We start from the raw sequence: 27942 nt of genomic DNA on the forward strand, positions 1-27942 counted from the left end.
CAGGGTATGAAGAATGCCCCACCCGCGCCCTGCCCCCAAGGACTCAGTTCATCAAAACTGGAGAACCATGGGTAGCAAGGTTAGGGAGAGCCACCTAGATATTTTTAAAGATAACATGCTAGTATATCATCCAAACACAGCCTAATTTTTCATCTGTTCCTTCCTTTTCTTTGTAGCAGTTTCTTCTTTGCCAGAGTAGAACATGTGTAAGAAGAACACCATCTAGTTAGGATTTACATTCTGTATTTGATACAATTCAGAAGTATGTTAGCTCCTATACTCCTCTGCCTGATGCTCTTAGGTGTTCTGTGCAAATGGGCACAGAGTAGGCACTTGATATGATGTGTATGGAAAGAATGAATTGACTTGTCATTTAATCTGCAAAAAAAAAAAAAATGTATTACTATCAGAGAGCAGGGGTGATTTGCTCAAGCATCAGCTAATAAGCAAAGAGTGGTAATTTTGAAACCAAATCTTCTGAGTCTGAGTCCAGGGCCCTGCCCAGCCACCATCACACCTGTCAGCCTGATGAGATAATTCAAGTCCTCCCTAAACTGGAGTCAAACCGGACACATTTCCAGAAGGGGCAACCACTGTACGGTACAGTTTTTCCTCTGTGAAAACTTCTGACACATGTTGATCGCATTGTTTCTTCAAGTTATGGAAGGGGAAAATAAAGCAAAAGCAAGAAGAAAAAAGAAGTCTCGTTGGTACCTGTTTTATAAAGGAAATGAGGAGTCTGGCTCTTCAGTTGAAGGATAAATCTGAGAGTCACCAACCAAGTAAAACTATGGAGAAGAACAGACTCACAAAGAAATAGAAGCTTTAATTGTAATTAAAGTAAATTATTTAACTAAACTTTAGGTATTTCATACAGGGAGGAGAAAGTACGAACTCCACCATTCCATTCAGTCCAGAGAGCATCTGTCTAAATGTTAAAGGCCGCATGTCCATTCCAGTACATTTATATATTCGCATTCCACGGCCGGATGCCACGTCCCCATTTGCTCTTCAAATAACTATTAATCTCTTTACACTTCTCCCCATGCTGACAAGAGCAGCTGTTTGTCTTGCCTTCTTTCCCCTCTGACTTCTGCAGCTCCTATTCCTCTCCTGTCCTCCAGCTTCAGCTTCCCCTCTTGACAGGTGAGGCAAACCTTCAGGTGAGACAACTCGGGGGTGGGGGCAGAGAATAAAACCCGAGGCCCCACCAGGCGTCCACACCCCGGCCCCCGGCTGAATTCAAGTCCTCAGGTATGCAAGCCTGCAGCAGCGGCATAGGAATGGGATTGAAAAGATATTATTTGTGTTCAAGTTAAGGGTCAGCATGCAAAGCACTCCTGAACGTCCTGTAGGAATCAGATAATGCTCCCAGAGGCACGTGCTTCCCTACAGCGGTACAATTAGGGAAGCAGCCGGCCCTGACAAAAAGGACAAAGAAACCGGCTGAGCACTTTCTCATAGGCAGTAAAATGCGTGGAGCCACCCCTTTCCTCCTCCTTCCAGGTACACAGAATGGAACTGGGGCTAATTGTGGGCTTGGATGAGAACAAAGAAACATAGCCCTTTGAATTTTTTTTTTTCAATATATGTAAAGAGAAAAGTTTTGGGACCAGCTCTAAAAAGCCAGTGAACAAACACTCAGTGCTTCTCAAAGGACTTCAGAGAAATGGAGAATGCATAAATGAGTAAACCTCAGAGGCACAAAGGAGACCCCTGGAATAGCAGGAAGATTGAACATATTGGCTGGTACTAAAGAAGCAGAAACTGTATTCCCAGTCATTAATAGCACTGTAGGTGCTGATGGCTAAGCTTTTAAATGCCAGCATTTTTAATTCTATACAGTTCAGGGGAAATATTTTACTTAGTAACAACAGAGTGTGCTTCCAAATCTAATGCCTCAACTTATGCATCATAAAGCTGGAATTCCCAGATGTAGACAAAGAGCTGCTTACTATCCAAGATAAGAATGGGAAACTGCATTTCAGTTCAAACTTTTTTTAAATTTTACTTTAGGGAACCGTAAGTCAAGTAGTATACTCAGGTATCTTTAAAAAAAATTTAAAAGCCTAAAACCAACACTACTAGCTTTCATTTGCCTAGAACACAAACAACAACAAACCCACCAAAGTTAAGGATTGCATGATTGGAAATCTATGTGGATAGTTTGCAGAGCTTTGTTAAAAATCAGTGTCATAAACCTGCCATAGGAACCAGTACTTTTGAAATTAATTTAAAAAGCATTCAGTTAACAGCAACAACAACAGTTTCTCATTTGCTTTTTTGACTTGACAAGAGAATGGACGTGTTGACAGAGTACGACTGGAGGCCGAGGGCAGATCAAAGTAGCCAAGAAGAACATGTGCTATGTAGGCAGGACCAGCAAAATCATTTTTGTGACCCATTGCAAAATGAAAATGCAGAGCCTCTTGGTCATAGATTATTGTTTCAAAATGGTGATAGCAGAGCATTAAACAAAACACAGGACCCTTTGCTACCACACATTTTTGTATATATGAATGAAGCTAGCTCTGTACCAGGTTAATGAGAATAATATTCATCCCTCATTTTCCACCAAAGTGAACATGGTCGGGTAAAGGCAGAAATGTCTGTGCTCCTTCCTTATTATGATTCCATAAACACACAGGGAAGAAACTTGTGTTATGCTGGAATGCTAGTGTAATGCCTATTTACAATGACCAGTAGAAGAGCCTCAGAAGTTGGAACCTGACACTTTCATGCCAGTCAAAAAAACTGCCCTCAGGAGAACTCTATGGGGTCTCCTATGTCCCATGCATTTCTTATGTAACAAAAACTATTAGGATATTTGAAATGAAACAAAAAAAGTAGATTGTCCCTTTCTATATCTTGATCTTGAAATAAACTTAACATACTCTATAGATATTCAATGAATGAATGAATGAAAAATGTTATATATCTACACTATCATGTCTGAAAGAGGAGACAGCAATCTTTCTACAAAACCTGAATGGCAAAATGAATACAATTTGCCTGATGAAGTAAAACAATTGATTTCTTCTGAATTCAAACAGATGCTTTATTTCCTATAAAATAACTTTGAAATAGAGAACTCACCACTTGGACCCTAGGTTTTTTACCAACATCTATAACTGGAATATATTCAGGTTCATCACAGACTAGCCGAACTGACCACAGAAAGGGTGAAACACACCCTGGTCCCTGACTTATAGTCCAGGTAATCACAGAACCCTTGGGGGTGTTCTGAAACTTGGAACTGTCATGAGAAATGTGGGGATACCCAGGGGCTGAATCTCAAACTGCTTGCTTTCACCATTAGGAAAGAGTAAGTGTAGGTAAGAACTATTCCCAAATATAGAAAAGAGTATTTTCCTGTTTTTCTCCTCTCTTATGCCTTTTGCATAAGTCATTTGACCAGTGCAATTTAAGGACTTAGACACAATTTGTGTTTCTGCAAATCTTTCTCCTCCAATGTATCTGTATAAGAGAAATCGTGTAAGTCCTACTTACCAGATATTACTATCTGTAATAGCCAATTTATGGCAACATGGCAACAAAAGCCAACAGTCTATGGCAAGAGGTTAATAAAAAAATGAGAGCCAAATCAGGGATAGGAGAGGTTCCTGTTGGGATATAGAATCGAAACTTATTTACTTCCATTCAAACGTCCCCTTGTCACAGGAAACAATCATTTGCCCAAATTTTATTTGGAAGAAATTATATTTATAATCTATGATTCACTATGAGACAAGGCTGGGGAATTAAATATTCTTCGGCACTTACATTCCTGAATGGATCCTCGTATTGCAAAAGCACTCTGAACTTAGACTGGGTGATGTGGGGTCTAAGCCCCAGCCCTGCCACTGAGGTGCTGAAAAACCCTGTGTAAGGTACCGCCTGGAACTTCACTTCCTATAAGGAGATTGATTCTGATGATCAAACATAAAAGGTGAGTCCATTCTCATGAATTTGACCACACTCATCCACAAAGTTATTTTAAAGTGCCATGAGGTTACTTTCAAACAATGAGATAACTGTTTTGTAGCCAAACCTAGAAATCGAAAATGTTTCAGGCAGCATACACGAGAGAGCCTTTCACCTCAGGCTTCGTGGAGGAGCTTTCGAGAACATTCTAAAGCCCCTCCTGGGAAAAGAAAACAGTTTTCCTCATGACCCTGGCTTGACAAAGCAATCGTTCGAATATGCTCTAGCAGACAGTACTACATTTTCATCCCCAAATATCGGCAGGATAGTGACTTTTCAACAAGCACTGCCTTAGGGAGAAATACTTGTCATGTTTTAGTTTTCTATCACCTGCCTCACCTGAAGGAATGATGGCTTGTTTTATGCTAGAATTGAACACAGTTAGAATTGAACTGAGTTAAAGTGCTCCATTCTCAGGCCAAGAAGATATTTGTGTTATAATGTCAAGTTTAAGTACCATTTTTCAACCTTAAGAATTTATTTAGCATCATATTTTTCTCCAGACCAGATTTTGTTCCTTGTAAATATTTCCCTTCTTTAATCTTCCAAATGATCCCCCAAAGTGAACGTTTAGAGGTAAAATACACTACTACCTTACCATAAATAACGTGTAAGAATAAAGCACCTAAGCACACAGGACTTCTGACAGCAGGCAGAGAGTTTACTAGAAGGTTTTATGTTCTGACACAAAGTGCTGAGATTCCTTTGAGGTCTGAGATTCCGTAACTCAGGAAAGAGCTCCCGAAAAGCCCCAACCAATGCCAGACAACCGCAGGTGAGACAAATAAATACAAAGTGGGCTGATCAGGTGGGCAGCAATGTCCACAAATACTAGACAATAGCATTTGAAAATCGAGGAAGTGAAAAGTGTTGAAAACTCAACCCAAATAGACCCACTTTACACTGTGTAGAGCTCAATTAAGAAAAAATAAACTTTACGTTCTGATTACTGTCAGTACTCCCTTTTAATAATGAACAAAATCATAGTCATGAGTGCCTACATTCTGCAAGAAACTTTTGTCACCATCACATACCTAGGAAGCACTGGGCTGAGCAGAAAGTAGAAAGGTCTAATTTTAATATTCAATCATTCTAGATACAGATATGAAGGAAAAACACACAGAATTTCAATTTCTTCAAAGTTGGAACAAAAATACATTCGAGGATATTTTTAATCTGTAACAACAGCTATTTCGATAGCTTTATTTAGCAGAAGTCATAATATGAAAAGAAGACAATACATAGTAATGAAAATTTTCAGTGAAGACCAGGCCACCCGTATGAAGAGCGCACCACGGTGACATTAGAGGTTCATCAATAGCGTCTCATTGGTTTTTGAAGTGAGTTTAAAATACTTAAAAATAATATATATCTATCAGACCATATAATATATGTGATATATCTGTCTTATAGTATATATATGATATAATATATCTGTCTAAGCCTTGTCAGAAATTATGGCTTAAATCAATGGGGCGATTGAATGTGATTAACATTGAATCATAGGAGACAGCTTTGTTTACTATGACATGAAACTGAAGACATAGCAATTTCAATAGTGACCATCAAGATTAAAAAAAAAAAATCAGGAACATATGTAGCATCCATACCCAATCCTCTCTACAAAAAGAATATTAGCTATTACTACTACTGCTACCACTATTACTACTACTACTACCACTATTACTACTACTACTACCACTATTACTGCTACTATGAATAATTTTTCTGAGTCCTTAACTGTGTGTTTTCTAGTCTTCAAGTTCTATTTATTCATTTAATCCTCATGAGCTAGGTGGCATTATTATCCTATGTTTTACACATATTTTATAGATGAGGAAACTGAAGCTCCACAAGATTAAGTGACTTGCTCGAGGTAGTAAGTGACAGAGCCCAAGTGAGAAACCAGTCAGTCTGGCTTGAGAACCCGCGTATCTACGTATCTTTCATTCCAGCTGCATGTAAACCTGAGTCACTCAAATTTCTGCCTGGCATTTTTAGCTAAAAATGACATATATCTCAAAAAAAAAAAAGTTTTCCATATTAAAGACAGCCTATAAAACTAGCCATTCTTAGAATAGGTGTAATTGCAGAGAGAGAGAGACCCGGCTTCTTGGAGCTACCACCAGAAACTCAGTGCAGATGAGATCCTGTCCCTCTCAAGCTTGAAAACCTTGAGCAGGTCCCTACTGTCCTAGAATAAAGGCCCCAAATCTTTAAAGGGGTCTATGCCACACTATTTGAAACTCTCTCCTTTGCTCACTAAAGAACCAGCAAATAGGCACTCTTCCATTTTTCAAAGGCAAACTCCTTCGGTCTATAGCCTTCACACTGGCAGCCTGTGTTAGCTCAGTGTCATCCCCCAGGAGAAGCCCTCTGCCCAGGTGGATGCTCTCCTTTGTTTGACACGATGATACCACTCAAAGTTTCACTTGGCATCAAATAATTATAACCGACATGGATTATTTGTACAAATATATTTTTTTAACATGGGTCTTTTCTGCACGACTGTAGACCTATGAGAGATACTATCTTGCTTATTACTGAGTCTCATATCTGGAACAGTGTCTGAGGCACAGTAGCTGCTCCAGGAAATATTTATTGAAAGAATAAGTGCAAATCATTTCAAAATAAAAATCACTTCCAGAAGATAATCTTTTTTTTTATACTAACACAACTAAGTGTTCATTCTTATGCTGAAGGAAGTCTGCCTTCCAGTCCAATTCATGTTTTTACATACTACTGCCAAATGAATGTTAGGGTGCATCTCCAAATAATCTCTCTGACCTTTACTCTGTGTTTTGCTTTGTTTTGGTAGGTGAGAACTGTGCCTTTAGCTTCAGCTTTTATGGGAACTAGTAGCAGAATAGCCAGTCCTGTCACTCACAAGGCAATGAGTAATACTTGGTAGCTCACACCTAGCTGGGAAGTTTATTAATGAGCTTCTACTTCCTTAAAACAAACACATACACGTTTTTGTGCCAAGGCAGTATTTTTTACCTAATGGCCTAGAGTTTGTTTCTCATGCATCTAGGTCAGCAGTAAGAGTCCAAATCTTTGTGGTCATATAATTATTCACTTCCTAGGGATGGTGCTTGTGGCCAAATGCATATATATATATATATATATATATATATATATATATATATATATATATAGGAAAAAACCACCCAGAAACAAGCTTAGAGTGAGATGTTAGTTTCTGGTGGATAGGCCACAAAATTTGTTCCCCCTCTCTAATTTCCATGATTTTCTACCCAGTTAGCTAGAAGTCAGTTTAGAATAAAGCCATAATTAAGGGCGTACAATGCATGTTTGAGGAACTGAGGTTGTACTTTATCAGACTTACAAACCATTTCTTGCAAATGGTCTAAATTCATGACTTCATTTCGCAGACCTTATAATACACACACAGAGGTTGAAACACCAGCCTTGATTTGCAATAGAAAAGTAAAGCATGAAACAAGGAGTATACTACTCAGTTTTACTATTCTATACATATTCAAATGAGAAACACTGTTTCAGGCATTCTAATTCGCTTTTGCTTGTCAAGTTCTTTGCTGATTGCTACATTTTCCATTGTATCTGAGATTAAAGTTTTCAGTGATTTACTACGCTTTGTAATTAGACATGGTGACTTATGTAACATTGGAGTGTTCCTTTAAGCTGTCACTTTTAACTGCAAAATAAAACCAAAGTTGCCAGCTATGCAGAAGACATGCCTTACTTTGAAAAGACAGCCATCTATTCATTTCATCCTATTTACCCCCTAATGAAAGTAACAATCAATCAGTTTAATAATTGCAACAGCTCCTTGGTGTCTTATTTGAACACGAAAAAACAAACAAACAAAAAACTAGGACACCCTGTTTAAGAACAAAATGACTTAAAGATTTCTCAGACATCCTTTAATAATAGTAATACCATAGAAAATGAAACAGGAAAGTGTTTGCAAATCATCAAGCTTATTCACCCAGAGCAAACCACCCAAAGCTCTGGTGATGATCAAGAGACAGGCAGGGGACAAAATGAATCAGGGACAAAATGAATTAGTGTGGAAGCAAGTAAACACTTTTAAGAAGTGAAGGCAAAGCAAGATAAAAATCTAATCTATTTCGTTTTTTAAAAAATCAAACACATTCTCCGTCCTCATGGGTAATCAACTAAATGAAAGCAGCATACACTTTACACTGTTTACCTCTGTTAGAGTACAAGTCATTTCTTATTCAGGAAACTTCCCTGTCCTTTAAAAACTTTCTTGCCACTTGAAGTATAATGGAAATAAATATCAGGGCTCATTTAAAAAATGAGAGAGAGAGAGATTGAGAAAGACTTGTAAGATGTCAAGGAAAACCATGCCATTCAGAACATACAGGTGGAGACAAGGCTTCTACAATATATTCAATCACTTTGCTTTTTGCACAGGTCAGTTACAAAGAGCCATTTCTGTAAAAGTACATACAATATGCCATATTTTTATCTGAAGATACCCCTTCATGCAACAGCAACAGACACATGCCTCCATCACCTCCACGGACATTGTTTGATGGTCCTGGAGAGGATACAGAGATAAATGCCAGACATCCCCCACCAACCAAGAGTCTTCAGTCTGGAACTGGAGAGAAGTCATCTGGTTCACAGGGAGAGCAATGAGGGATGAACAGAGAAGTGTGGAAGAAGTTCAGAGGAAGGGGGGGTTATTCGGATGTTTGGGAGGGAGGGGGCTGAGAAATTTTTAAGGGTGAAGTAGCCTCCCAGCAGGGCCTTAAATACTGGAAACAATTTGACCTGAAGAGAAATATCTGGGGGGTGGTGTTAGAGTATAGAAAGAAGCCAGGAGAAGTACTTTCTCTGGAAACTTACTATTCTGATTTTCAGCCTTTCAAGCACTTTGGGACTGGCTATTAAAATCATTTCCAGCCTAAGGCTTATTATGGGCTTTCGACTTCATGCAGTGTCACCATTTCTCTCTATGTCTGTCTGTGCAGTCCTCAACCTTAGTCTGGTGACAGTCTCACATGGTCTATTTAAAAGTAATCAAGCCATTCCCAAAACATCTGATGTTGCCTGTTGAAAGGGTAATGGTTTTCCTTTTAATTCTGATTCCATCAATAGAGTGACACTAATCCAGACTGATTTGAGTAAACAGGGCATATTCTCCATTGTCTCTGTGATCTGAGAAAGAATAAACTTGAGAAAGCTCACTGCCTGGATTGGAAATGGCCCCTTTGGGTGTTTTTGCGCAAGCTTGAAAGGAAAAAGAAAATGCCTGTACAGAGTTCTTTCCAAGGCAAGCTGAGTTTGGGGGTGGTAATTCTCATCGGGGTATTATACTAAACTGCACCTATTAGTGGCTTTAGCACCAATAAGAAAGTAGAACTATTTCTTTTGTAGTGATTCCAGAAGAGCTGACGAGAGTGTTTCATAAATTTCCGCCTCTGGCAACACACCACAGCTTGACTCAAAATTCCCTCTTTCAGCTTTTATAGGAAATCTTTTTTTTTTTTTTAACCATTGAAGAAACACAGACAAGATGCAATTCAGATCACAGGTTTTGCATGAGATATCAATTTACACTCTACCCGCATCCACTAACATTCCAAAAATGTTTTATTGCCAGTTATTCCCTCACCTAGAACCAACATGTACTTTACCTTAATACCAGTTACTGAATTTTAAATCGAAAGGTAAATATTACCTGGTGAAGCCATCTTGCCATCTACATACATGACAGCCTGAATTTACTTTGTCTTTGAAAAACAAACTTAAGCAGGGTGTATAAACTTAGACATTACCAAATAAGAAATAAATTTAGAAATGAGAACTTCCCAAGATTTTTTTTTCAGAATTTGGAAAGGAATGCCTTTTGAATAGAATAGGTGTGCTATATTAACAGACCAAGTCAGAAAATTGACTGTGGGGAAGCATAAAGAACTGTTTCTGAAAAGACTTTACAGGCACTTTATTTAACTACTTTGTTCTGCAAAGGAGGTTGTAAGCAATGTGGTAGTTTCTGGAACTTCACTGCTTCCCCTAATGTCTGCACAAAGTTGAAAGCAGGACAACTGTTTTTCAATATTGGATATTTTCAAAATCCACTTTATGTTAGTGGAGGGTTAGGTTTGTAAGGAAGAGACAGGAATGAGATACAAGCTTGGACTTCCCCCCACTTATCAGAAAGGCCAATTCTCTCTCTTGCCCGCCTCTTTGCATTTAAATCAAGTCACTGAGTTACCTACCTCCCCCAAGAACCTACCCTCACCTACCCCTCTATTATCTCCTTAATTGCCTATATTTTCTTCCTGGGTGAGATGCAAGTGATGAAGGAGGGTGTGGAAGGAAAGGATATTAATATGGGGGGGAAGACATGTCTTCCCTCTATAATCCTGTTCAAGTCTTAAATGCAGATGTGTATCCTCAACCAAAATGAAATTTGAAAAATTTATGGCAAAGATTTTTTTCATTTGAGATGTCAAAATGTTGATTTCTTTATTGTTGCTTTTTGTTTAATTGGGGGGGGCGGGTGTCTGTTTCTTAAATGGGACATTCATATTTGCTTCTGCTCTATTATTTCCCAGTTGGAATTCTCATCTTCAACAAATATCATACTTGGTATATTCTCTCATATTTAGCTCCAGGATTACTACTGGCATTTAGAGCACTGACCAGACAAACAGTTTTCTTATCCTGATTCTAAGATAACTATTTAATAAAGTTAATCATAATTAACATAAAAATACCAGTCTGAATTTTGTTCCTAGCTTTGATAATTTAAAAATGTAATTACTGAGTCCCTATAAGGATAAGATACCTTATCTGTCTCTGTAGAGGTCTAAGAAAAGGACTTCGCCCAGCCCCATCATTTGGGCTAATTTTGCTTCTTCCCTGCAAGATAACACTTGTCATGCCTACAGCATGTAGACAAGAGTTTTGAATCTTGAATTCTGAACATTGTCCATGTTCTCAAAATATTCATAGGTTCGAGTTCTTAGTAAGATAGAAGTCCCTACCATATTTTGTTGCTGTTTCTACAACAGCTTTCCATTTGACATACATAGTAAATACAGATCTGTGTTTAAATCAACATTCTCTTTCCAAGTCAATATATCACGCTCTTTCATCTGGTCCTGTGCAGTTTTTCCTTGTATTTTTAGAAATTTTCTCGTCTACCCAGAATGACCTTCCTTCCCCACCTTGGCTAAAATCTGGTTCTCAGATTATGTGAGATGTTACCTTTGTCATGTACAGTTTGAACCTATTTTACTGTCTTTGGGAAACTTTACTGTCTCTTACCATTCTGTTTCATACTGAAGTCATTTATAATACCTTATGTGCACCCTAGAATTGTGAATTCTCAGACACCAGTGGCTGCAACTTACTCACTTCTGCTTTCCCTACAGTGCCTAGCCCTGTGACTATGCTTAATTAGCTCTCAAGTAAATGTTGGGTTGTCAGGAAATGCTTCTTTCGTGGGCGAAATAATCTAAGTGGGTGGGATATCAAAACTACTGAATCTGCTTAAACCAAATTTATACTACTTTTCCATTTTGGGGTGGGGGTTGGGGCAAATAGTGAAATAAAGAGCAGGTCTTTATTTGTAGGGTGACCATATACTTTGTCTTCTAAGTGGAACCCTTTTGAAAGTGAAAGTGGTTCTATTCATGATTACATTTGAAGAGCAGGCATAAATTAGGATAAACCAAAACCAATGGTCCCCAACTTACCCAGGGCAGAGACCATAGGTATTAAAGAGAGCAACACACAGAGAATGCCTAAGTTGTGTAAGACTTTAGACACAATCCATTTCTACCCTTCCAAAGGTTCCAGAAGAGTGGTGAATTTTCCTGCAAAACAGACAGCCAACGTGCAAAGCAGAGAAATGCATTTTTATACTGGTAGGTGGTCTGAAGCAAAGCCATTTATCCTTCCCAAATGTGCTCTAGCACAGCTCCAATTATACTACTCCTCTGTTCAAAATCCTTCCATGGCTTATCACTGCCACAATATTAAATGTGACATGGCCCTCCATGAGCCCCTCTATCTGACACTTCTAACTTTATTTCCTAATCTTTTCATGCTTTTGATTCCATCTGAGCTATTTGACATTGCTGAACACACCAGCATTCACCCCAACTCTGTGCCTCTGCTGACGCCTGTTTCTTCACCCAAAATCCTCCTTCCCTCTCATATTTCAAGGACTTAGAAAGTTCTACCTGACCTTCCAAGTGCAGCTGCATCCTACTTATACATATAGACTTTCTTGATCCTCCTGTTTCAAATTACTCTCTTTCTCTTTGATCCTTTATATTATCTTGCTCACACTTCTCATAAGACAATGAGGATCTGCCCTGTATTATAACTGTATGTGTTCATTTCCCCTATGAACTGTAAACTTCTTGGTGTAGGAACTGTTTCTTACTCATTTTCATATCCTACGCACCATCTTATACATAACGGATGCTCAGTAAATGCTTATTTAAAAAGAGTAAGTCAGTCCTCTAACCTAAGTTTCTCTCCATTCAGCAGTAGCATTCATGACTATTGACAAAATTCAACTTAATGAAAAGGCATCAGTGAAAATTATAAAATGTTGAGAGAGGTAGCACATTAATAAACTCCATTTTACTATTTTCTTGTGCCTCCAAATTGTGTTCTTAGGAGATTAAGAAATAAATTCATAGCTTCACTCTTGGATCCACTGTTTTACCTTGACACTTCAATCTATTTTCTTCCAGAACCCAAATCCATTACTGTACTAGATGTTCTGCATAAGTGATTCAGTCCATTAAATTGGCACTGGACAATAATATTCCATCAGTCATCTGATTTTTTTTCATCATACATTCAAGAGAAAATTCTGAGTCCGTTGGACTTGGAAAACTTTTTGTCTACAAAGTAGTAAGACTTTTATGGAAATAAACAAGTTAGTTTTCACAAGGGTATCTTTTGGTATCTATGTTCACTCTTCCTTATTTATTTTATAATTAAAGGAATAAATTAGGGTATTCAACAGGGAGGGGGAGTTTACTTTCAAAATATTACTAGGAAGGGAAGACTTTTACTTATACTCCTCTATCCCACAAGCTCGGGTATCACCCAAAGTAATCATATGCACCTCAAAGAAAACTCAGGAACATCTGTGGCAATGTATTTCTCATCTGTTTGACCCATATCCTTCCTTGATAAATCTAAAATCTCCTAACCTCAGACTCATACTCCCTTAAGAGGAAGAATATAGAATCCAGATTCTATACATACTCATTGTCTAAGAAAATTTTAGTAACTTTGCACTCAGAAGATGCATGTGGAATGATGAAAAGGCAACCAATATTTCTTTGGTTGCCATAGCTCACTAGACATTCATTCATGTTTCTTAGTGTACTCTCCATACCACAGTTGAGGATCACTGCTCTTCTAAAAAACAAAACAAACCAAACATGCTTTTTCCTTATCTAGGTAAAGGATAAGTGATTTATTATCACCACTCATTTTTCCAATAGTAGCAAAAGAAAGTATGATCTATGATCTGTGATCTAAGATCTCTTTCTCCCAGTCCCCTCTGGGCTTGAGGGCAACCAATTGTAAAACAAGCAATGCAACCTAAGACCATAGCATAGCGTGAGGAACACAGCCTGGCTGACAGCTAAATTAAATCTGCAGCTTCTGCTTCTTCGCTACTATGCTTTTACTTATGGCGCTAAATAAACATAACAGAAGCACAACATGGGAAAGCTTGAGATAAGACATTTATTAACTATTAAGAGAAAAATCACTCCCATGGGAAAAATGCCTCTTGGAGACAGCATTAGGATAGGAAAGACTGCTTCCCTTGACCATGCAGGCCCAGAGCTCAATTAAATGGCAAGGTCCTCAACTCTGAGATCTTATACTACCGCCTTCGAATTACTCTTCTTGCTCTCAAGTAGATTTGCACTTCAGTTCTTTACTTAAACTTTTGGGGGGCATTTACGGTGAATTCCAATAGCCCTTTCCAGAGTGCATTCTATCTCTCTTGATATGAAAGAAAAAAAGGTTAAATTAAGTAAACGGGACTGACTTAAACACCTATGGCTCTCTGGACTACAGAGAGAACGACCATTAACCTTGATTTGTAAAATGAGGCATCTCAGTATATGAACCTTGAAGTCCCGTTTAGTTGTAGAATACTGGAACCCATTCACCAAAGTACCTTTCCATCTTCACACAGAAACCCAGATACAGATTTTTAATAAAAATGTCCTGAAAGTCCCTCTAAGGAAGATTTGAGAGTTTCTGTCTGTTTCTCTCTCTCTCCCCCCTCTCTCCTTCTCTCTCCTTCTCACACACATGCATGCATGCACACATACAAACGCACACAGAGCCCAGTTTTTTGGCAAGAAAGTTGAACTAAAACTTAATCTGTGAAGAATTTCCTTTCCTTTGGGTCTCTCTCTCCAAGTCTGAGACCAGTCCCAGAGGCCGTGTCATTCCAAGCCTGGCACACTGGAATGGTGCTTGCTTGAGGCCTTTCTCCATTGTAATCCAGGGGTAGCTCCTTCAGCCGTGCCTGCTACATCCTGCCCAGGTTCTCCGCCCTTCCGGACCCCTTCCTGTTCACTAACAGCTTCCCCAAATCCAGCTCTGCTTGGAGGGAAAGAATTGGAAATTTGTGGAACAGGGAGTAGAGAAGGATCAGTGTTCTTCTATTGTTTTTGAGTTATCGACCCAAAGAAATTACTAACAAATTAAATTTAAAAATTATTTGAAGTCAGAGATTGGGTTATAGTTTCAAAATCATTTTCACTCTCATGGGGAGTTACATGCCTCTTTATTCTTAATCTGTCCAATTTTTTAACAATTTTTGTGTGATAATAGATCACTGTCTCCGTATTGATGGTTACTAATGAACATTATCTCAAGACGAATCCTAAAACGTTACCAACTTTTGCATTAAATTTCCGGATTCTCAGGGCCATGCAGTCCCAGACATTTTGTATAGTCAGATATAGAACTGTGGTTTTACAGAGGACTAGATATTAAAATGTAACCCTCTACAGCAAAGAAAGCCATTGTTAAGCAATAGGATGAAAATGAAGCTATAAAAATTATGCATAAAACACACATTAGTGGAAGGATATAAAATTCACCACAGCTTTTGCAGGAAGGCAGAGAAATTCAGCCATATTTTTTCATAGATAGCCTCTTATACACATTAGCAGCATTCCAAGAGAAAACAGACAACTTGAGCACCTAATTATACACATTTACCTAAAGTTTTGAAAACTGCAAAGCCATGGAAAGGTATTTTCTCTCACGGTAAGGGCGCTATACGCTCACATATGACATGATTCTTTTGCCTCCATAAAAGGCAAGCGTTCCTATTGGTATCTTCTAAGCAAAACATTTATTCAGTTTTTCCCTTCATGAGAAATAATCATTACTTTCCACTTTGCATCAACTTCATACTTTTCTTATAGATATCTCTAAATCATCTTTCCTTTCTACCCCTTCCTACTTAGACATGAAGGCAGATCGCAGCCAGCTTATAAATATAAGTGTGAAATAGCTGGTGAACAAACACAAAGTCAGACATGATATGACTGACAGAACACCTCTCTAGTGATTAAAACTGGCCAACTTGGGATCACATAGAAACAAGATCATCTTTAAAGTCACCTCCAATTTTTTTAACCGTTTGGTAACATTTTAAGCTAACTTTCCATATTAAAGCAAAACAAGAAACTCAAGTTTCTCCACTGAGGACAAGCATGCCTGCCTGAATGTTTTAAAGGAAAATAGGCACTTCCTTTTCCTTCTGTAGATAACTCGATATTTCCCCTGCTATATTTACACAGTTCAGGTGTCTAGACAATAGCACGGTCAATATGACAGTGCAGGCCCTGCTTTGTTGCCCTTTGCGCGACTCTTCCTTTTGCTGTGTGCACCCGAGTCCCATGTACTTTGTTTTGATTTTTAAGGAGCTCAGTTTGAGCACTCCAGTCTACTTTTCCAAGCATTCCCCTGCAAGCATTTTCATCCGAAACCCTGAACTCATGCTCACCACCCGCGCCCGCCCCCCTCCCCAATCTGATTAGTGTCAACACAGCTGCCCTATTCTGAGGAATGTAAACTAATATTGCTGTTAGACCTCCCTCAACCTTAGGAAACTTCCTCAAAGCCTTGCAGTCTCTTCAGGAGTTTTGTTTCCGTATCCCTTTGCCCAGTGATTTAAGTCCCTGAGACAAATTTGAGGAGAGATCAGAGAGGCAAATCATCAATTCCTTACCTAAAATCCTATATGCTATGATACACATTGCCATGTACTCATGTATAAATATTTAATAATGCATTGCCCCCAAAAACTTTGTCATTATACAGTAAAAGTCTTAAGTCAATCACCAGACAATAGGGACATTAGTGAAGTCCCCTGAGGATTTAGATGGGTCCCTGGATTGATAGAATTCAAAAAGAAGATGGTTTTGTTTTGTTTTTTTTAAAATCTCACCTGGATTATTTTGAAAAAGCTTCATTTGCTTTTAGGATGAAGTCTGGAGATAGAACTGAGAACTTAACTGAGTTAAGACACAGTCAACTAATTTGTCTTACTGGTACGTGAATACTCAACAGAGGAGTAATTTCCACGTATCTAGCAGAATGTGAGCTTCTCTCCCAGTCTGTTCTTACAAAAAGTGATTTTACAAACTCCTGAATATTGGGTTTCTTCAAATACATAACGTCACCCAGATAATTTTCTTCTCCCTTTTCTATTATTCCATCTCCTACTTAAAGGGAAAAAAAAAATCTTAGAGTCACCACAGAAAACATTAACCAAGAAAAGGAGATTTCTATACACAATTGGCAAAAACATTACATTGGGTGACCAAGAACCACAAATATGTAAGCTTTTATTTTAAAAAATAAAAATGAAAAAGCATCTCTAAATGGAGTCTAAAATCTAAAATCCTTACCTCACTAAATTGAGTCTGGGCATTGTTTTCCAGGTACAACATGTTAGCAGTAAGATTGATCAATGCCGCTGTCCTCTCTTCTGGCTCCAGGATTTTGCCAACCCCCCCACCCCCTCTGAGACCCTGACAATAGGAATCTACTAAGAAGATAACAGAACTCAAGTCCCTCTCTCTCTTTCTCTCTCTGTACATAATTTTAGGTTCCCTAATATATACCCAACTATAGGCATGAGGGGGCGGGACTCTTCTCTTTACCTGTCCAATCCATCAACTTCCACCTGGAGTCCTCCACTCCAATGGAGTGAGGCCTCTCCCATCTCATTAAGTAGTTAGAATTCCTTATCACCAATCTTTAAAAGAAAAAGAAAGAAAGAAAAAAAAAAAAAACAGGAGAGAGACAGGTAAAACTTTCCCTTGCCTCTTTCATAAGAAAGTGCTCTCTCCTAAAAACAAAACAAAATCTCCCCAAACAAACCTCAGACCTTCCCACCACCAGGACTTAGAGAAGGCTTTTCAGAAGGTTATTTTGCACTTTGCAACTGAAAACTAAAACTTCAGGGAAAGCTTTTGGAAGCCTTTTTTTTTTTTCTTTTTTAAATTAGATGTGGAGTTTTAAGAATGACTACATAAAGTTAGGAATTTCTAACTAAATCCTAAATACTCAAATCCATTTCTAAATGCTCAAATCCATGGTTATATTGTCTCAATATAAAAATTAAAATCCACTGCCGGATAGTTAAAAAAATTTCAACTTATTCTCCACAAAGAAATGCCAGTGGCTTAACACAAAGTTATGCCAACAGTAGTCACTCGATTTTTCAGAACATAGTCAAAGAACAATTTAAACCATCGGTCCCGTTAACTTGTGAAAACAAACAAACATCCATATTATGTACAGGAAATAGAAATCCTGGGAAAAGTGCCCATCTTTTTTTAAGCCTTAAAAAAAAAAGCACCACTTCTTTCTATCATTATTTCTTGGGACATGGAATCAATACAACAGCTTATGTACTTGAATATTTTCTCTATTATATCCAGTCTTCATTAATGCTCAAGACATTATCTTTTTCTATAAACAGTTAATAAATTACAAACAGAAAGAATAAATCTTAAAGTGTGAGAAACCAATTGGCTTTTGCCTTAAAAATATATCTACATAAACGCATAAGAACATTATTGTAGAATCTGGCCTTGGTTACCATAATTTAGTGAAGGTGAAATGCACCCTGATGGTTATGGTTTGATTCACTAAAATACTCTTGTTACTACTGAGTATGCTATGTAATTCAGTTAGATCTATATCAAAATATCACTCCCCACCCCGTACTTGGAAGGCCAAGTCCCTCTGTCCTGCCTGAAAGGTACAACTTGGCAGAGACAGCTAGAAGTGGATACTTAGATTTATTTTTTCTAAAATTTAAAAGATAAGAAGATTAGAAGAAAATTAGAAGCCAGGCTTGGTTGGTATATAAACTTTAGAAATTAAGTTTGCAAATATATTCAGGACCTTAGACTTACCTCCTTTTTATTTCTTTTTTTTGCATCCATGTGATTATTGGCATATTTATTTTAAAGCTCCCGAATCACTGGTAAGAAAGCTTTTTTTTTTGCAAAAATTTTCAATAACATCATATGAAAATCAGGTGTCAAAGAATATGACAAAACCCTATAACACTACAGATTTATATCAGACATAATTTTTTATGCATTTTTTTTTCTCTGAAATATTAACCAAATGAGCTCTGGGTACAAAATGCAGTATAATTGTTTGTATCATGTATTTAAATTCTACACCCACTGACAGTTTTTGGGTCAACAGTGAAGAGCAGATTGTTGGTTCCTTAATCCGTGCTCTATTCCAATGGTTCAAAAACGTGGGTGACCCTAAGAATCATCCAGGGTGCTTCTTAAAAACAGATGTGTGGACCAGGTCCCAGCTGTATTGTGTGTTGCCCATGAGGCAGTTCTGAATGAATCAGGCTCAGGAATCAATGTTGTAAAGTAAATGCCATTAGGACAACTGCCCAGAAAGTCAATATTGGATCTTTTTTTTTTTTTACAATAATGGGGTAGCATACCTTTTTGAACCCTAAATGTAGGGTTCACAGACTCAAATGTTGATAATGTTCCATCAAATGGAAACACATTTCCTCTTTTACAAAGTCAAAAAAAGTCCCAGCAGGATGTGATGGACTAAAATGCCAAAATCTTTCTATTGACCAACTCAGCCTTCAGCACAATCAGATCTGAGGATGCTGGTCTATGTCTAACATAGCTACTAAGGTTCTGGACAAAACCTAAGACACGTGTATCTTATCTATCTATCTGTCCCTGCTATTTGGGTGCTTTGGGTAGCTGAGGGGAAAAAGCACAGGCCTGGGGGTTGTAGGAATAACTAGGAAATATAGGCTGTAATCCCAACTCTGCCTTTAGTTAGCCCTGTGCCTCTGGGGCAGGACTGAACCGCTCTGGATTCAAGTTCCTCATTTGTGAAATGAGAGGCAGAACTAAATGATTTCTAAAGACCATTACGACAGTTAAGAGTCTCTGTCCAGAATCCATGGAAGCAAGTTAGAGGATTATTTGCATTCTTATTTTACTTGGATATTTATATGACAATCTGCTCATCTCCAAACTGTGCGATTGAAGCCATCAAGTTGTACAGATACCAAGATGCTTAAATGACTTAAAGAAAAAGGTAGAGTGTATTGTGGGGGACAATCTGTGTTTTTTACTTTTAGTATCCTCATGATAAAAACTAAGCTAATATTTACCAATTCATTTAAATTCAAACTTAGTATACACATTGACATAAAAGAGTTAACTAAAGCGCATCTGATAATGTTTCATTTCAGAACTGGTATATAAATATCAAGCATTTACTTAAGCAGGAGGTTACAGAGAAGCAACGATTCTCTCTACTCCCCACGCAATAATGCTTATCCTGGGATCTCAAAGGTTTAGTAATGTGCATTAATTTTCCTAACGACTTAGTGATGTTTGTAAGTATTATTATCCCCATTTTGCAGATAAATAAACAAGCTCAAAGATTTGAAGTGGGTTTCCCAAGTCCTCAGGAGTCAGAACAACTCTATTAAGAGCTCACAACTTTCCATTCTCAGCCCTTTCTCCCAGATTCCTCAAAGCATCGTGGCCTCAGAATGAGGGGTCAGTGCTGCCCCTTGATGAGACTACCAGTGTTATAAATCCAGTGCCCTGGGAAGAGAAGTCATCCAAGATGTGGGATCACCATTTCTGATTTCCAGAAATAATACTGCTAACATTTTGTTGGCTATCCTCCTGAACAGTTATTCCTGTAGGAGCTCTTTATATTTTATAGATAATAACCCTTTATTATCAGCATTGGAAATATTTTTCTGCATGTGTGTGTCTGGTTTTTCAAACTTATCTATGGTTTTATGGGTTGCTTTCTGGTGTAGAAGAATCCTAATTTTTCTATAGTCAAATTTATCATTTTTCCCTTATGACTTATTATTTTTCTTTTTTTTAAGATTTTATTTATTTGTCAGAGAGAGCAAGCAAGAGCGAGAGGGAGCTAGCAAGTACAAGCAAGGCAGGTGGCAGGCAGAGAAGCAGGCTCCTCACTGAGCAAGGAGCCCGATGTGGGACTCGATCCAAGGACCCTGGGATCATGACCTGAGCTGAAGGCAGATGCTTAACCAACTGAGCCACCCAGGCATCCTGACTTATTATTTTTCAAGCATAGTTTGAAAGGCCTCTCCCAGACCAACATTATAAAATTCTTCAACCATATTATCATTTCATATTGTTGTGGCTTTTAACATTTTTTTCACATGCAAATCTTTTAACTCTATGGGACTTATATTGGTATGAGAAACAAGTGAAGATCCACTCTCTCCCAAAACAGATTACTTACCTTTACCATTTTATTAAAATTTTTTTGCTCTCTGATTTGACATGTTATCTTTATAATATAACAAGTATCGATGGTTCCATTTTATATCTCTATGTAAGAAAGTTAAGCAAGTTGTATAAATCCTTGGCACACATCAAACATTTGCTTGAACTTCTTAATCCATGTGTGTGAAGTTGGGTGAGGAATAACATGGTACCTACAACATTCTAAAAAGTAAAAAAAAAAAAAAAAAAAAAAAATGGATGCAATTTTGTGTTCCTGGATCTGGATCTGCCCCCAGTGATTGGAGTTAGGTGTAGAGGGTGGGAAGTCCTTAGGTTTCATGAAGCCACAGATTGGAGATCAGTGTTTTAGTGGGTTCCCTCATGAAAATGTCAGTTCTACTGAATTGAGAAAAGAGAAGAGAAGGTAAAGAGGCTTGGGTAAATTTAGCCAGGATTAAGTAGACATTTATTAAAGGAAACAAAAGATTGGTGACTTGTTTTTATAGTAGCAGTTGAGACTCCAAGAAAGAATACATGCCTGATTCTAAACATATCAAACTTTCTATGCTTTAACCACACATCTACCTGAATGAAGTAGAAAAATGAATATCCAGTGATGTCCCTACTGTCCCCACCTCCCCACGAGAGTCCTCCTCCCCATCACTTTATCTTTCCTGAGGAACAACTCCGACCATGTCACTTCTCAAGATGTCTCTGTGCCAATGGAACAAAACCAACTACAGTTGACCCTTGAACGTGGATTTGAACTACACAGATCCACTTATTTGCAGATTTTTTACAGTACACTACAGTAAATGTATTTTCTCTTCCTTATGATTTTCTTAATAACATTTTCTCTAGCTTACTTTATTATAAGAATTTGGTATATAACACATAAAACATACAAAATACGTGTTAATGGACTGTTATATTATCAAGAAGTCTTCCAATCAGCAGGAAGCTTTGAGTAGTTAAGTTTTGGGGAAGTCAAAAGTTATATGCAGATTTTCAACCATGCAGGGGTCAGTGTCCCTAATCCTCATATTGTTTAAGGGTCAATGTACTTCCACAGACACTTAGGGCCCTTCACAGTCTGGCTCCAAGCTATGCTCTCAACCACACTTTCCATATATTCCACTCTGCTTGCCACATGCTGGCCCTAGCTGACCATTCCTGACCCTCTGCTCAGTCTAGTCCCTCAGTCTAGAATGCCTTCATTTTCTTTACCTGATCCATGAAAACATTTTCAGTTTCCTTAAACGCCACCTTCATGAGAAATTCTCCAATTCCCCAATTGAAGTTAAATTTTCTCTTTTTTATACGAATGTATATAAAAACAGTAATAAAATACTACCTTACAATGCCAAATTTTGTATACTTGTCTCTCTCCCCCAGTGGGCTATGAACTTTGAGGTCGGGGTACATTTTTTGTTCATCGTATCACATTAAGCGTCTAAAAACTTGATGAATATGTTCAGTTGAACACTTAATTCTATAAGAAAGAATTAGAAGGTTGAACAGTAGATATTTTACTCAAGGTATGACACAGATGCCTTTCCTGTGGGAATTAATGCACAGTATCTAATGAAAATAGAAAAAAAAATGATGGTTCCAATCTAAGTACAGTACCTCAAGTTCTTAATAACTATTTATCAAAAGGAAAATTGTCAGAATAATAAATCTGTAATAGTTAAAAAAGATTGGGGTTTTATAGAGCATGTGTGAAAGCTAAGAAATGTTGGGACTTTCCAAGCTGCCACAGAACAAAATCAATTAGATCATTTTGATGCCAGCTACCATAAAGGATGGCCAACACAGAACACACATTAGGGCTCTAATCCTTCCCAAGTGATTTCATTCTCCTCCTGCTCTGGATTGATGAGAAGAATTAGCATTTGTAGAAACTACTGAAAACCACTTAATTAATTCATCAAATTAATATTCTCTTTATTCTAAGGCTAAGTTCCAAAGCAAGATATAAGATGACAACCATTTCAGGATCACTAGCTGGACTGAAAAATGAATCTTACAGGCATACAAAGGGAGCTGAGTTCTGTCCTAAATCTTACAGATGTACTCAGGCTATCATTTTTTATTTTTGTCAACTGTCAAGTAGAAGGTAAAATGGTGACAGGATTTAGATTCTCTCTCTTTGTACTTTGAATGGGGCAGGCACTCTTCAAAGCACTGAATATATATCAGACGTGGTTAATTCTCATACAAAATTATCATTTAAGTACTGTTATTGTTCCTATCTTACAGATAAAGGTGAAGACACCAAAATGCAGACAAACACTAAATGATGAAATCAAGAGCAGAACATGTATATTTTGGCCCCCAAATCCACACAAACCCTGTGCTGTTCAAGAAGATTATGTCTTCATACCTCCTCCCACCCCAATATTTATCCCTCCTTCAGTGCCATGTTCATAGCTCATTTACCAGACACCCCACTCTATGATTATTTTAATAACAGTATTGTTAACCACTTCCCCAAATTTAGATAGTGTCTTACTTTGGAAGGACTCCAAAACAGTCTGGGTAACAAGATGCACAAATGCATACAGATAAGATCATCTTTCCTAGCACTGCCTTTAATTTGCATTTGAATTTTTAGATTACAAAAGTCATGTGCTATTTAGAGCAAAAAGTGAAAAATAAAAAAAAATTACATGCCATCTATCTGTAAGCAAACTTCGCAGAGAGAATTACTGTTAAGTTTCCATGATCTATCTTCCTCCTCTCTTTATGTATGTATTCTGCAAACAAAGCTAGGATAATATTATATATATATATATATATATATATATATATATATATAGCTATCATACTATTATGAGCATTTTCCCATGTTAAGTATTTCTACCACTAAACAGACTGGGTCAAAAGTTATGAACTTGTCTCCTCATGGATATAGAATCAAGTTGGTTTCCAAAAGGGCGGCATCAGCTGCATTTTCATGAGGATAAGGACCACAATATTGAGGATTATCTTTTCTAATTATACAAAAATAATTATTTTCTTATTTTAATATGAATCCCCCAGATTATGAGCAAGATTAAATATATTTCAATACATTTAGTAGCCCTTTGCATTTCTTCTTTAAATGATGTATTAATGTCCTTTGCTTTCCCCTCCAATCCCTACCCCACTGGAGGATAGTGTTTTTCTTATTAATAAGATATTAACCCTTTGATATTTTTGTCACATGCTTTCCAAGTTTCTTTGCTCTTTTAGTATTATATATATTGAAATAAGAACTCTGATGACTTTATTACATAAAAATTACTTCTTTTTTGTCATTTATCCCGTAGCCTAGACGTAACCACTGTTAAAATTTTGGTATATTCTCTTCCAGAGATATATACTGCACACAACTCTGTACTTATGATAGTATACATTAAAGATGGATTTGTTAAGTATGTATATGTGTCTGTGTAAATATATGCATATGCCTATTTTTAAAAATTAAGCTGTTAATATGAATGTATACTCAAGTAATTACATATGTTTTTTTAAACACTGGTTTTGTTTTTTTACTTTTTTTTATTATGTTATGTTAGTCACCACGTAAACACTGTTTTTAAGCTGCTACAGAGCATTGTTAAATTAATTTAGCCATTTCATATTAATTGGGCATTCATTTGCTTCTATTTTTCTTTAACACTATAACTTTATTTTTTATGTATTTATTTTTAAAGATTTTATTTATTTCTTTGACAGAGAGAGAGAGCACAAGCAGAGGGAGCAACAGAGGGAGAGGGAGAAGCAGGTTCTTTACTGAGCAGGGAGCCCGACGCGGGGGTGGATCCCAGGACCCAGGGATCATGACCTGAGCAGAAGGCAGATGCTTAACCGACTGAGCCACCCAGGCGCCCCAACACTATTAACTTTAAAGCAAAAAGTACTATACTATGAATTAAATACATTATTAGAAGCTGAATCATTCAATTAAAAGACATTCAATGTTTTAAGGGCCAATAGGTATTACTACATTGATTTCTGGATATTATACCTGTTTATCTTTAGACTAACAATATAAAACACAGTGAGTTTACCCTACCACAACATCATTACCAGCTACTATTACTTAAAATATTTTTCATAGTTTAGAGTAAAAATGCACAAACAAAATTAACTTCCTTCTATTGCTATTATACATTATTCATTAAAATGAACATATTCATCTCCATCCCCATTGATTGCTCTGCTTTGGAAAGTGCAAGTCTTTAAATCAAACTAAGTTGTATTTGAATACTGGTGTGTCTGCTTAGATTTTTTGAAACTTCATCTATAAAATCAAAATATCACACTATATTTTATATATATATATATTTTATATATATATAACATTTAACTTCCTAACCAATCTTCTGGAAATCATTAGCATATGATAAATTCTAAATAGATTTAACTACCTTTTATCCTTTTATTTATTCATATTTATTCATATCTGTAGTTCTCGACATGGCTACTGGATACCTTCTATAAATTATTTCCATAAATACTACATTTTTTAGTGTTTCACTAACTTTCATTCTCCTCTGTCATAGCCTCCAAATGGCTGCTACAACAGGAAGAGGTCTGCAATCAGTTGCCAGCATGGAAAGGTGGAAAGAGCTCTGGAGTCACCAGCAGAAATCTGGGGTTTAGGTGTCACCTCTGTGCTTTTAAGTAAGTCCCTTTTTTTTTAATGGATAGATCGTGAACAAATATTCATTCAAGCTAATTGCACAACACATCACCCTTCCTTCTGGTTCCATACTGAGATATATTTCAATACAATGCCAACTTTTAAATAATTTCCCCTACAAGTACAGCATCCTTTCTTGATCAAAACTCTTCAGAGTATAGGGATAGAGGGTACATACCTCAATATCATAAAAGCCATCTATGAAAAACCTACAGTGAATATCCTTCTCAATGGGGAAAAGCTGAGAGCTTTTCCCCTAAGGTCAGGAATGTGGCAGGGATGTCCACTATCACCACTGCTATTCAACATAGTATTAGAAGTCCTAGCCACAGCAATCAGACAACAAAAAGAAATCAAAGGCGTCCAAATCGGCAAAGAGGAAGTCAAACTCTCACTCGTTGCAGATGATATGATACTTTATGTGGAAAATCCAAAAGACTCCACCCCAAAACTGCTAGAACTCATACAGGAATTCAGTAAAGTAGCAGGATATAAAATCAATGCACAGAAATCAGTGGCATTCCTATACACCAACAACAAGACAGAAGAGAGACAAATCAAGGAGTGGATCCCATTTACAATTGCACCCAAAACCATAAGGTAGCTAGGAATAAATTTAACCCAAGAGGCAAAGGATCTGTACTCAGAAAACTATAAAATACTCATGAAAGAAATTGAAGAAGACACAAAGAAATGGAAAAACGTTCCATGCTCATGGATTGGAAGAACAAACATTGTGAAGATGTCAATGCTACCTAGAGCAATCTACACATTCAATGCAATCCCCATCAAAATACCATCTACTTTTTTCAAAGAAATGGAACAAATAATCCTAAAATTTGTATGGAACCAGAAGAGACCCCGAATAGCCAGGGGAATGTTGAAAAAGAAAAGCAAAGCTGGCGGCATCACAATTCCAGACTTCCAGCTCTATTACAAAGCTGTCGTCATCAAGACAGTATGGTACTGGCACAAAAACAGACACATAGATCAATGGGACAGAATCGAGAGCCCAGAAATGGACCCTGAACTCTATGGTCAACTTATCTTTGACAAAGCAGGAAAGACTATCCAATGGCAAAAAGACAGTCTCTTCAACAAATGGTGTTGGGAAAATTGGACAGCCACATGCAGAAGAATGAAACTGGACCATTTCCTTACACCACACACAAAAATAGACTCCAAATGGTTGAAAGATCTAAATGTGAGACAGGAGTCCATCAAAATCCTAAAGGAGAACACAGGCAGCAACCTCTTCGACCTCAGCCGCAGCAACTTCTTCCTAGAAACATTGCCAAAGGCAAGGGAAGCAAGGGCAAAAATGAACTATTGGGACTTCATCAAGATAAAAAGCTTTTGCACAGCAAAAGAAACAGTCCACAAAACCAAAAGACAATCGACAGAATGGGAGAAGATATTTGCAAATGACATATCAGATAAAGGGCTAGTATCCAAAATCTATAAAGAACTTATCAAACTCAACACCCAAAGAACAAATGATCCAATCAAGAAATGGGCAGAAGACAGGAACGGACATTTTTCCAAAGAAGACATCCAAATGGCCAACAGACACATGAAAAAGTGCTCAACATTGCTCGGCATCAGGGAAATCCAAATCAAAACCTCAATGAGATACCACCTCACACCAGTCAGAATGGCTAAAATTAACAAGTCAGGAAACGACAGATGTTGGCGGGGATGAGGAGAAAGGGGAACCCTCCTACACTGTTGGTGGGAATGCAAGCTGGTGCAACCCCTCTGGAAAACAATATGGAGGTTCCTCAAACAGTTGAAAATAGAGCTACCATACGATCCAGCAATTGCACTACTGGGTATTTACCCCCAAGATACAAATGTAGGGATCCGAAGGGGTACGTGCACCCCAATGTTTATAGCAGCAATGTCCACAATAGCCAAACTGGAAAGAGCCAAGATGTCCATCGACAGATGAATGGATAAAGAAGAGGTGGTATATATACACAGTGGAATATTATGCAGCCATCAAAAGGAATGAGATCTTGCCATTTGCAACGACGTGGAGGGAACTGGAGGGTGTTATGCTGAGTGAAATAAGTCAATCAGAGAAAGACATGTATCATATGACCTCACTGATATGAGGAATTCTTAATCTCAGGAAACAAACTGAGTGTTGCTGGAGTGGTGGGGGGTGGGAGGGATGCGGTAGCTGGGTGACAGACATTGGGTAGGGTATGTGCTATGGTGAGCGCTGTGAATTGTGCAAGACTGTTGAATCACAGATCTGTACTTCTGAAACAAATAATGCAACATATGTTAAGAAAAAAGAAAAAGAAGAAGATAGCAGGAGGGGAAGAATGAAGGGGAGTAAGTCGGACGGGGAGACGAACCATGAGAGACGATGGACTCTGAAAAACAAACTGAGGGTTCTAGAGGGGAGGAGGGTAGGGGGATGGGTTA

General features: G+C 37.6%; 1 protein-coding gene across 5 annotated transcripts in view; it reads right to left on the reverse strand.

Annotated features, from left to right (window-relative positions):
• Positions 1–27942, reverse strand: part of TP63 (tumor protein p63) — a 229084-nt gene that overhangs the window by 83959 nt on the left and 117183 nt on the right. Inside the window, exon 1 of one of the 5 annotated variants that reach the window (XM_073895645.1) lies at positions 16932–17030. The exons of the other annotated variants lie outside the window; for them this stretch is intronic. Within the exon in view, the coding sequence (XP_073751746.1) occupies positions 16932–16973 (42 nt within the window). The 5' untranslated portion in view covers positions 16974–17030. Of the gene's footprint in view, positions 1–16931; positions 17031–27942 lie in introns of those variants that run through there. 5 annotated transcript variants of the gene reach the window in all.

Source organism: Callorhinus ursinus, unplaced genomic scaffold (genome assembly GCF_003265705.2).
Source record: "Callorhinus ursinus isolate GAN/ISIS: 27379988/994484 unplaced genomic scaffold, GSC_fseal_2.0 scaffold1, whole genome shotgun sequence".
NCBI classification, from domain to species: Eukaryota; Metazoa; Chordata; class Mammalia; order Carnivora; family Otariidae; genus Callorhinus; species Callorhinus ursinus.